The sequence below is a fragment of the Thalia democratica genome, chromosome 5 (assembly GCF_965202585.1).
Source record: "Thalia democratica chromosome 5, ktThaDemo2.hap1.1, whole genome shotgun sequence".
Classification (NCBI taxonomy): Eukaryota; Metazoa; Chordata; class Thaliacea; order Salpida; family Salpidae; genus Thalia; species Thalia democratica.
In genome coordinates this window covers 54830760-54843490 of record NC_139169.1, presented here as the reverse complement: position 1 = coordinate 54843490, position 12731 = coordinate 54830760, and the positions used below count along the sequence as shown (strand labels likewise).

General features: G+C 24.7%; 1 protein-coding gene across 1 annotated transcript; it reads left to right on the top strand.

Annotated features, from left to right (window-relative positions):
• Positions 1 to 1032: 1032 nt before the first annotated feature.
• LOC145836113 (cilia- and flagella-associated protein 77-like) lies at positions 1033 to 8891 on the top strand. Its single transcript, XM_082943920.1, has 5 exons — positions 1033 to 1106; positions 3140 to 3364; positions 7373 to 7600; positions 8114 to 8215; positions 8407 to 8891. Exons 1-5 carry the CDS (start codon positions 1098 to 1100, stop codon positions 8536 to 8538), a joined length of 696 nt encoding a protein of 231 aa, XP_082800046.1. The 5' UTR covers positions 1033 to 1097; the 3' UTR covers positions 8539 to 8891.
• The last annotated feature ends 3840 nt before the right edge of the window (positions 8892 to 12731 follow it).

The following is a 12731-nucleotide window of genomic DNA, read 5'->3' as shown; positions in this document are numbered from 1 at the left end:
ACTTAAAACAGTATTTTTTATATGTCTGTAAATAAATTCATTAACTTAAAAAGTTCATAATTAAAAATATATTATAAGGGTTTTTTAGATAAAACAGTATTTTTATAGACTAGTTTACAGATATTGTGCTTTAGTTGTTGTTTCAAAATAAAAATAAAAGTAGTTTTTTAAATTTCTTTGTAGATTGTGTGATAATCTAGTCTAAAATAAGTTTTCTAGCTAAAATATTTATTGTCAAATATGTTTTTAACTATGAGTCAGAATAAAAATAATATCTGTCTTGAATCAATTAAACTGCATTTTTACTCTAATTTATACAATAATGATATCACTTTATTTTAGTAGTTTTACCTTTCTTAATAATATTTTTATAAATTACCATACTTAAATAAATATATTTATTTTTGTGTAACTTTTTGTTTAAAGTTTGTCAGGATATATTTCTATTGAAAATTATATAATTTTTAATATAAATTATTAACCCTCCTTAAAAAATTTAAAATACTAGTTTTTAGTCACAAGTAATAGTAAAAAATAATTAAGTTTCCAAAACAAAATTATCACAACTATTAATATGGTGTAATATAATTTAGTAAATATAGTTTACCGTTATAATGGTTTTTTACCTTCTAAATAAATTAAGTTTGATGGTATATATCAGGAGCATTACGTGGGGTTGGGCATTGTAGTTGATGCTCCACTTAAAAAGTCAAAAATTTATTAATAAGGGGTAGATTTTGATACTAACATTTCTTTACCACAAAAAGTGTTTATAGTGCTTTAGAAATTATTCTTTTTTAAATTAACTTTTGTTTACAAACAATTTTTTGTAATTTTACTGTTTTTATCTTACTAACGCTAAGTTGGTTTTAAAAATATTAAACTAAGAGGTTCCTTAAATACTTAAAAAAATTTCACACCCCCATAACAAAAACACCACATAGTTAGTATTATATTTTATATACTACTAAATCTTTTTAAGAACTTATCTTAATACTTAAAATTTCTAAATTTGATGACTTATATTTTTTTAGATTTCTGCAACTAAAATTTCAATGATTTAAACATAATTAGAAAAAAAGCACTGAAACAAAAAAATGTCAGAGGTAAGTTATATTTATTTTGTTTTTAAAATACTAAATATTAAAAATTTTGCCAAGTCAATTATATTTTTACAATGTCAGTATATAGTAATTTTGTACCAATAAATTAATGTTTTACAAAGAGTTTTGGTTATTCTTAGGTGAATGCTAGCAACTTATTTTAATTATTTACAAACCTAGTTTTTTTTAAAGTTTAAACTTTGTAAATAGAATGAGTTTACTTTTGTAGGACTTAAAAATTTTGTAAATAACTTCAAATTAAAAACATACAATGTCTCTATAAAAAATTGACAAGCATTTTGCCTCAGAAATCTACTATAGTGTTACTTGGGCTAAAATAATAGTTATACTTTGCTTAACTAACATTAAAAGGACACACTTAATTAAAAAACAACTTAAATAGAAATAATAGTAAAGTAAGCAAGAAAAAGTTATTATTCGTTAGCTTTACTTTTAGATCATATACCTTTAATTAAGAAATATAGAAAGCTTGAAAAAATATAATTTCAGTCAGTTAAAAATATTATAAACAAGTTTGTTATAGGTAAAAAGTAGTTTTATATGTTTCTTTTTTTGTAATTTTAATTACTTTCATTAAGGCAGTTGCTTCAGCTTGATGATAAATGAGTTGCTTTTGTTTAGAAAACTAGATGGTTGGTGTTGTTTTTTTATGAATTAAAAGATTAGCTAACTTTATTGTTTTTATGTTGCTGACACAAGATTATAAAATAGCTTCTATGTTTTTTTTTTCTATTTTCTCAAGAATTTTTTTTTACAGATAAAAGAATTACCAATAGAAATAACTGAAAAGATGTCCAGTTTCAGACTTGGAAAAAAGAGAGTTTCAATGAAAAGTAACGCAATTTTAGCAAAAGTAATTGTTATATTTAGTTTGTAGTATAAGTAAACATAAGAAAGCTTAGAAAGAAAACAATTAGTTTAAAACACATTACTATATTTTTTTATGTTTGGTTAGACTTAAAAATTTTAATTTTTGTTTGTAAGAGAAGGTAAAGTTGGAGTTAGTCAGTCATTTCTTAATTTAATAACCCTAGTAGTAGTACTCAGATAGTTAGTTTTGATTAAAATTTTACCCAAATATCATTGCACCATATTACAATTGAACATGCTATAATTTTAACACTGCTTTGATAGTAATATTTTAGTATTGTATTTCATTCACATCAAAAACTAGTAAAGCAAAATTAAAAATAAACAACATCTAAAGTTCTATTTATATTATTTTAGTTTTTATTAATTTATATTTTATATAGAAGCTTTAGTTTAGTTATGAATTTAAATTATAAAGTATTATTAAGGTAACTTATATGCAAGTTGTTTTTAGATTAAAAATAAATAATACTAATGCATGTTTTGTATTATAAATGACTTGACCTACTTTATCAATTTAAAGCAAATATGTTTTACTAAAGCATATAAATAATAAGCACACAAATTTGAAGAACAATATTTTTTAGACTTTGTAGTTATTATTTTAAACTTACAATTAGTTTCGTTTTAAGTTTTAACCAGCAAACTACATCTACTAACTCTATCTGCAAACTAAACTAGTATTATAGGTTAAATTTACAAAATATAGTTATAACTTAATAGTACTTAATAGTTTACTTCGTTTTCTTTTCAAGTTTAAAGAATAGTTAATATTTACTAACACTATCTTCTTTAAGATTTTATAATTTCTAATACTTTTTGTATACTAATGAAAATTAATATAAAAGATTAATTATCATTAATTATTATTTACATAATTATCATTAAATATCATTAATTATCATGAAAATAATTAGGTATAATTTAGAATGACATTGTTAAAAAAAATAAAGATATCAAGTGTTATTGAGTAAATTATGTGTTATAAAACTTAATATATCTGCGATAATCATTTATTCAGAATGTTATTGTAGATTGTATAATTATTTAACAACAATATTGACTTTTGCATAACTTAAACATAAAAAGGAAAATAAGAAGTAAAAAAGTATTATTATTCTGTAACATGTTAGATTAAAATTTAGGCACCTCTTGGACAAAGAAAACCAAATGGACAACATTTACCAGATGACCAGTGGCCAAACCACAGATATTTTATTTATGGCAAGCCTAACAAGTTTCGTGATGGTGGCACTCGTGAAGCAATGTGTTGGAATTCTTGGAAGCCTAAGTTATACAATCCTGTTAGAGCTAAAGATTTCATAAAGTTGAACGCTCAAGCTGCAATTTGTGGTTTTGCTAACTCAAAGGTAAAAACTTAATAAATTATTTAGATCATGTTAGTGTGTTATAAACAAATGTTTGTAACTGTATACATTTAGTAAATTTTTACTTTATAAATTAGCCTTGTTATGAAATAAGTCAGTTTTTAATCAAAAATTTCTATGTTACTTAATATGTTTTTTTTGAAGACATTCTATTGTTTTTGCTTTTTTTAACTATCAGTGAATGATATCTAAAATACTAATTTAACTGATGTAAAAAAAAATTGTACATAATTTTTGTTTGGCCTATCAAAGCAGGAATGCTCTCTTCTTCGACATTACTCAAAATTGATCATAGGTAGTGGTATAATAAAATGGTCACCAACTATGTTTAGTGATTTACAATATTCATGACTTATGCTCTTCCCATTTAGACTAAGTTATTAAATAGATTATTTTAGCTATATTTTAAATCATACTGGATTAGATTTGGTTGTCAAACCATAGAAATTTTCTTTTTTATGGGTAAGTCTCTGTAAACCATTAATTCTTATTATAAGATTCTCGTGTGGAGCACCTTCATCACCACGTTGCTCCCATCTCATTTTTGTAGATGAGCCTTTCTCGGTTTTTGCTGTAAAATAATACTGCATGACCAGTAAATTTCCATGCGTCTAGGTTTAGAACTTATAATCTTTTTGCAAATTGTGTTCTAAAATTCTTTTTTTCCTAACTTCTATACTTTTTGCCACACTAGTTTAACATCAGGACTAAAAAATATTTCTAAGTTGTTTAAAAACAAAAAAACTTGTTTTGAAGTTGATGTACAAATAATCTTGACCTGATGCTCATTAATTACTGTCAGGTATATTTCATTCATAAAACACTGCAATCAATAATATTGATAAAGCTTATATTTGTGTCTGATGAACTGCTGTGCAGGGAACGGCGTAACGTAATAAAATTTAATCAACTAATTAGTGTACAACTTATCATTGTTTATGTATTCTTATGCATAAAAGTTTAACCTTAACACTTGTTTGTTTGCCATATTTACTCTGCCATTTGAACTTGGATAACTTTGAGAAGCTAATCTGGGTTCGGTATCCTAAATCTTTAGTGATCTAAAAGCTTTACAGTTGTGAATTTTTATCTGTCATCAATAAACATTAAATTATGTAACCTGAGCTTGAATGCGAATTTCAAAGACACATTAAAAGACACTTAATACAAGAAAACAAACTAACTTTGGAACTAGGTGTTGAAATACTTTTTACTAATCTGACAGCCTTTCACTGAAAGTTGTTCCTAGCAAAACTGTAACAATTGTAAACATGTTCGGGAAAGAGTTTTTAGGTAAATGAGACCCTTTCTGATTACATAAAAATATTTAATTTCAAATTACATATGCAGTGATTCTGCATAAAGAAATAACCCAAACCCTGTAAGATTTAATAAATCATTTTATATAGGTTAACAGTTCTAAATGAATTAAAACAAGAAATTTTTCTTAAGGTTTTAGCAAGGAATAAAAATTTATCATAACTTTAATTATTTTACATATAATTATGTTCAATGTTGATAGTTTTTTCAAACTCTATTTAAAAAATATAACTATAACTTTCTTTGCTTAAGAGATGTGTCTTTCCTTAAACAGTTCTCAAGTTATAAATTTTTTTATTTATTTAAAAACATTAACTTTATCTGACATTTCAAACTAAGATGTTGTTATTTTTTTTAGCTGCTGTAAATCTGAACATAAAAAAGTTGCATTTTTGTTTTAATTTTTTTTTTTATCCAAAGTCCTTACAAAATTTAATTTCCTTAAAGTGAATTTCTTGAAGTTAAGGCTTGAGTTTTATTTTAACAGTCTAACTCATTTCATTCGAAATTTACTTTGTTAGTTATATAAGTTATGAGACTATATCGATGTTTTTTTTTCAAAACTTTATTAGTTTTCTAATGAAGAGTTTAGTTATTATTTGTACTTTATGCATAGAATATAGAACTCTAACTAAACTTGTATTTTTTTAGTTAATGTCAGTCTTTTAGATAAGCCTGCTTAAAACAGGGTGACCACTTAACCTGGAATCCTGAAAAACCTGTAATTTTGAACAAAAACCGGAAAAAACCAGGAGTTTTAAACATTTTTTACATGTTTAATAGTAAAATTTTAATTTGACACAAAAATTTATCACCAAAATAAAATTTTTTTGTCATCATCAATTTTTTTTATCAAAAAACACATATGTAGCTTCACAGTATCTTTTCAATGTTGTTATACTATTTAAAACAGTTTTTTACTTTAAACTTAATTTAAAACTAAAAATAGACCCAAAAACGTGTTCTTTTAAAAACCTGGAAGAAATTTGTCAAAACCAGTGGCCACCCTGTTGAAAGATTCAAACTCGTTTTTACTCTAGTTTTTTAAGTTATATATTCACTAATTATATTTATTTTCTTTAAACTTAAGTGCCTAGATAAATAAAAACTAATAAGTTAAAAGAGATGTTAGTATATATCTTAAAAAAGAAGAAAAGTTTTAACTTTATAACTAAACTTTAAAATAACTATTTAAAAATATAAACTTAAGCGTTTGTTAACTAGAGATCCTAGCGATCTAGTTACGTAACTATTAGAATTTTTTTTTAATGATTAGTAACCAGTAAATATTTAGAATTAGTACTTCCTTAATTTCATGTAAGTAGTTTATATTATGATTTATTATTTATTTTTGTATTTTTACTTTAACTTATTTATTTTAGACTTCATAGTTACAGATATTATATAGTTTTATAATATTACGTATTTTATCTATTATTAAACAATAACCTATTAAAATGTTTAGCAATTATTTTTATTTTTAATAGACACATGTACCTACTTTAGCTTCTACTCTTTCCTTACAGTATTTTTTTTTACAGAACTCCACTAAAGTGTGTTAATCCGTTAAGACACAGAAACATGTGTTAGTGTTATAAAAAATTGATACTGTTTAAGTTGTTATTATTAATCTTTAAAATATAAATTTTTCTACTATTGAACGATTAAAAAAGTTACTGGGATAAAAATTTGAAGAAAAATGTCAAAGTTACTGAGAAAATAGTTATCAGTTGTTCGTGCGGTTAGATTAAGTCGAAAAACTATTGTGTTTTAGTTTTAGTTCCGGACTTTAAAAAACTTTTCAAAATAATTATTTACATAGTCATTAATTTAAGTTCGTAATTTTATTTTGTTAGTGTGTTGACTTTAATTTTTTTTTTGGTTGTTGCATTTTATAGTGACAAAAATAATCTGAAGTATAGTTTTTGGAATGGTAAAGTTTGTTTAATTAAATGTAATCAGAACTTGTATATAGTTCTACTTAGTACTTTATTTTATTTCTTCAAATAATTTTTAGTTATTTTCCTGTTTATTTTAAATGTTTGTATTTTTGTATTATATGCGTAAAGAATTTACAATCATAACGTAATGTATTGCCTTTATCTGTCATACAGTTTCACCTAAGAAGTTTGTTGGTTACAACTTAATGATATTTTTGAGTTTATATTATTTATGTAGTAAATTCAGATATATAAAAACTACTAAAACAGTTAGTTTAACTCACTACATTAATAATGAAAGAACTACTTTAATTCTAAAAAGTCTCAGTAAAGTACGTAAGGTTCATTCTCAATAAAAATAAAAGGAGTTTAATACTCGTTATGTAATTTCAAGCTGGTATCTGATAGCTAGTGAGGTTGATAATAATTTAAAATAGTTTAAACTTGATAACAAGACAGTGTCTGAAATATTCGATTAATATCTCTTACAAAAAAAGGCAGTATAGAATAAACCAGCATTTACTTTTAATGTTTTTCAAAATTTTTATGTGTGTACGTTTATGGCTAGAAATTATATAGCTAAAGTTGGTTAGTTGTCAAATTTTTTTAACTTAACTTAACTTTTTTTAAACTTAGGTAATTAAAAAACTCTTCGTAACAGCTTGTGGTAAAAGCTTCAACATAGTTATTAATTATGTTTGATTCATAAAGCAAAGTTTTAACCAAACAGGAAACTTCCTACTTTCGAGCTGCAAACGACTACCGAATTAAAACAGCAAAACCTTCTAAGCTGTCACCTATTAAAGGGTTAGAGCATCCGTCGGGTAAGGCCTTTGGAAAACCTACTAGACCAAGCACACCGGTGGGAGACATTATAAAAAACAGGTACGGAGCTAGCTGGCTGGCTAACAGAATTGAAGAGGACGCAAAAATCAAGGAGAAAATAGGTTACTATAAGGTAAGTACTATAGTCACTATAGAAGTTTTATTTTGTGTTGATATATTTATTAAGTGTTACATTTTAAAAATTAAAGGCTATGCTTAAGTACTTTGCATATTTTATTAGTTACTTGTTGTCTTTAATAGTTATTTTAAAAGTAAGATTTAACACTTTACGTAACTTTTTATTCAGTGGTTATAAAGTAAAATAAATGTTCACTTATGAGAAACTCCATCTTAATTAGTATATTGTTTTTAATTTTATATAGTAAGCTTAATGAGTTTTCTAGGTAAAATTAAAAAAAAATATAAACTTTACTCAAGATTTTAATAAAACTTTTGACCTAAACTTTACTATTCAATAAAATTATTAACGTTAGTCATAAAATATATGGGAATGTTAAAATTTAAATAAACTTATGCTTCAAGAAACTGTTGACTTTGTAAGTTATCAGAGATTTAGTATTGATCAATGTTTTCAAATGTATTTATAAATATATCCCGTAGAGTACAACTATGAATTGATTTACAGACTTCTGTCACAAAACCTCGGCTGAACAGAGCGGCCCAGCTGGCGTACAAACAACCTCAAGTCGAACCAGCACCTTACTGGCACATGAAAAAGTGGAAAAATGTTAGTCGTTTTTTAGAACTTTTAAAAGGAAGGTAACTTTTAGGAACTTACTAAAGTTCCAAAAAATATCAAATACATTTAGTATATAAATAAAATATTTTGTCAAATAACAAAAGTTGCTTTTTAAACTATTTAAGAAAGACAATATTAAAAATCTGAAAATAATAATTGAATTTTAAACATCAACACAGGTTGGTCCTCATCTTGAAACTTTCAAAAATCCCGAAGTCAGAAGAAGAGCGTTCAAGTTGCACCAATCTGACGCCTGTGGAAGAACTGGCATCTTCGGCCATGGACTGTTTGAGCGCGGTCACGTATGCTGATGTTTGTAATTGTTTTTATAAAACACTGTGAATTTTGTGTCGTCGCCTAGTTTATGCAATCTGCTCGTAGTGTAAACAAGTTTAGTTTGTCTATGACAATTTGTTTTTTATCTAAGCTAAACCTAACTTTTACTGAACCCTAAGTAAAAGATTTTTTTTCCCTAACTTTAAGTAGGACTGACAATGTGATTTCAAAGAAACTGTATAAAAGATGAATTAAAAAAAAATTCTATTGCGAAATATAACCATAAATTAAACTTTCTACAATGTGCTGTAAACTCAAACAACTTCTTTGTATTCTTGAAGAAATTTATCAAGTTTTAAAAAAATATTATTATTTGTTTCTACAGATTTTTGCTTACATTAATCCTATTAAAGAACATTTGTTTTAAATTTAGTTGTTTTAGAAATTGAATCTCATTATTGGAGTTATGACTTAAAAAAAATTAGTCAAAAATGACATTTTGACAAAAGTTTTTCTTTGACTTTTGTGTTTTAATGGACAATAAATACAAATATGAATTGTATATAATATTTTGGATGTACACTATTTGAATATTTTATTTAATTCTTGCTAATTACAAGTCAGTAAAAATATTTTTGTAAAATGACGATAAATAGTTACTCCTTATGTAAAAGTTTAAAACTCTTATTGGTAACATAATTTATAAACTAGTTTTGTCTTAAAGTAAAAAACTTAAATAATTTTTCGATGTTGGTATAGCGTTTGTTAATTAGTTTTTATTATCTAGCCTGATAAAAGTATAAGCTTTGATTGTTAATGTGTTGCTTGGTGGGGTAGGGATCCTAATTAAATCCGTAATAACTGAGAACTTTTTAAATTCGAAATACGATAGTCGACAGATGTTTAGAAAAAGAAATACAACTTAATTTAAAAAAAGTATAATAGTCTAAAATTAAAACTTTAACTTTATAAATTTTAGTTTTGCGGCAAGCACTGAATTTTTTCCGAATGCTTATAATACTTTATTACCAATAAGATCTTACATTCAGGCCTTAATTCATTGAGAACAAGTTTATATTGTTTTATTATTTAGCACTGTGAAGTTTTATAATTGGCTAAAATGTGGGTATGGCAGAGAAAAGACTTTGAAAGTTTTTATTTTTATTTTCATAAGGTTTTGTTAGTAATGGTTTAGTAAATAAATCTTTATCGCAAATCTTTCAGCTATTTTTTTTAAATTTTATTGTTTTTTTTTGTTGTGTTTTTGACTATTCTAAGATGCCATCCTTAACAATTCACTATAAACTAATGATGTTATTCAACTTTTAAATTTTACTATGTATTACGACATTACTACAATAAAATTACAACGTTTTCTTCAAAATTTACATTTAACCTGAAATTAGTCTTGTTTCATTTTTTAAAGATATTTACAAATAATGCTAACAGTAAATTTCTTTAATTTTGCCACAGAAACATATCAAGTTTTACTATTTAAATCAGGGTTTCCCAAACTCATTTACTAAATCGCCCCCTTTTCAGTAGTTTGAAAAAAAATCGCCCCCCACGATTTTACAAAGTAGTTTTTCTTTTTAGTACAAAATTTTGAGATAAAAAAAAATTGTGTTCGAAATGTAATTTAGTCTAGTACTTCTTATGCACGCACTTTTGTGTTCAAAGTAGTTTACAGGGCTTTAGAAAATAATTTACAGTTATTTTCTTAGAAGCCCAGTAAAGTGTATTAAAATACTTAAATATTAAAAAGCCTTGTGTAATCTGTAATCAATCCTGTTTAAATATGAACTGTTTTGAAACTAATGAAACTTTTAGGTCAGTGGTGGACAACTTTTGTAGTGAGCAACTCATATTTACTAAAAAATATTTTCTAGTTTCAACTCGTTAAAAATGTAATTGCGGGCTGCATGATTTAAAAAAATAACAAATAAGAAAATTAAAAAACTCGAGCAAAATTGTAATAAAATTATTTAGTATTATTGTGATCTAGGAAATACTATTGTGAACTGAAAACGAAATGAAAGTGTATTTCAAAATAGTAAGTATCAAAAAACTAAATTTTATTTATTTTGCACAAGTAGTTTTCAATTTACTTAGCGGGTCGAAATTCGACTGGATCTGCGACTGGATCTGAGCAGTACGTTACCTATCTAAAATCTTAAATGAAACCTGACATTATAATAATATCTCATATAACGAATTTTGGACATTTAGAAGTTAATACTAAGTAACTTATTTAAGCCGCACAAAATACTTAAATTACTTTATAAATAGGCATATTCTAAAACAACTATACCAGAGATTAAAAAACCATAAAAAAATGAACAGTTTATTTTACACATGATAAAATAAAAATTGAAAAATAATTTCTGATCTAGTTTGAGGAAGTTTGACCAACTGGTTGATTATCTCACATGAAAAGTGGTTTCATCAACTTAATGCAGTAAATTTATTAATTTCAATGCTAAGATATATTGTAAGCAAGTTAGTTGTAAAGTTAAAACTTTAATTTTAAACTTTTTAAACTATTTGTTTCGTAGTAGAATACCATGAAATAGTATTTGACTGGGAATAATCTCCAGGGAACTAAACCTTAATTCTAATTTTTTTTTTTCTTTATTTAAATTCAAAAAAAAATCCAATGTTTGACAGTTTATTCTGTGAACAGAAAGTAATCAATTAAAAAAAACTTTTAACTAGGTTAAAATTTTGTTTTGTAATTGTAGCAGTCTTTTTGATGGCTTATTTTATTCTGTTTAAAAAGTTTTTTTTTCTAGCTATTAGCCTATGACAGTTTAACAGAGGAAAATAGTGAAATCTAAAAGCTAGTGTTGAAATATTTAAAAAACTAAGTATATTCTAATTGCTAATATATATTGAGTTAAGATAAAACAAAAAATAGTTGTATTAACAGTTTAAAACTCCTTATATGATAAAAAAAAATTTAACATTAGTAAATCAAGTTAGAAAATAAAATTAAGTTTAAGAAACTTTTAAATGAAAACGTAGAAGTCATTTCAAATAGAGGACTCAAATTTATACTCTTTTAAAACCAAAAAAATATTTTTAGAAATAAAAACTTTAATGTTATCAAAATTTTACAATCAGATAATAGTTATATAGTGATATAAGTTATATACAGATTAAACAAGTAATAATAAAAATCTGTCAAATAAGGGTCTTTCAAACAAATATTTTAATCACTATGCTATAAAAAATTTTAGTGCAATGTAAAACGACGAATATGAACTACAAAATTAACCAGGTCAAAATAAAACTATTAACAACTTTAAAACATAAACCATTTAATAGATATAGTAGACTTCCGCTTGAGTTCGGACTTTAAAAAAAATCAAAAAGTGCAAATTCAAAAAATTATTACCACATTTTTTTACAAAATGACAAATTTCAATGTGTTATATGCAATAATGTTATGAAAAAACATGAAATCCACTAAAACATAAAACAAACTTTAATTAAAAAAAATAGATCTATATAAGCTATTAAATATTATGTGTAATTTGTTTTATTAATATTTAGTTAGTAATAGGATTTACATTCGTTAAATTTAAGAAAATATAAATTTGCAATTTTTTTTGGGTAAAAAGTTCGAACTCAAGAGGAAGTTTACCGTAATTAATATTTATTAGGCATTATGCAAACCTGTTTTAGAATAAATAGCTTAATACAGTTGTTATTATTAAAAGACTACTTAAATACAATACAAACCAGGTTAAATAAGAAATATTTTAAAAGATCAAATAAAATTAAAAAACTTTCATAAAATAAAGTCTGCTACTAAAGTCTAATATAATGTGAAGGATGAGGTTCATGACTGCTTGCAAGTTTTTATAATCTGATTCTTAATCAGTAAAATAGAGCCTTAAGTCACCTCCTTTATAAATATCTAGATAAGATCTTTTGCTCAAGATGTTGATAACTGAACTGAAAGCTTTCTCAACAATATAGCTAGAAGGAAAAGCTATAAACAACAATCTAAATTCCTCTCAAATGATTGGATACTTTTGCCTTAGTTTTTGTTGAGTCCAAAAGCTTTCATATCGTTCTTTGGAAGAATTTACTTTAAGTTTAAAGTCAGTTTGTAAGTCTGAGAAGGTTTCCTGTTAGTCGTTTACTTCAAAAGTATCTGCCTCGAAGGAATCCATATTTTTATCTATATGATAGCTTTTTTGTGTCAAATCTAAATTTTACT

What these genes read in the sequence shown, in the direction of transcription:
- LOC145836113 (XM_082943920.1), top strand. An exon ending in GTGGTTTTGCTAACTCAAAG is followed by an intron (nt 3,365 to 7,372) that starts GTAAAAACTTAA and finishes TTAACCAAACAG; the next exon opens with GAAACTTCCTACTTTCGAGC. An exon ending in AGAAAATAGGTTACTATAAG is followed by an intron (nt 7,601 to 8,113) that starts GTAAGTACTATA and finishes ATTGATTTACAG; the next exon opens with ACTTCTGTCACAAAACCTCG.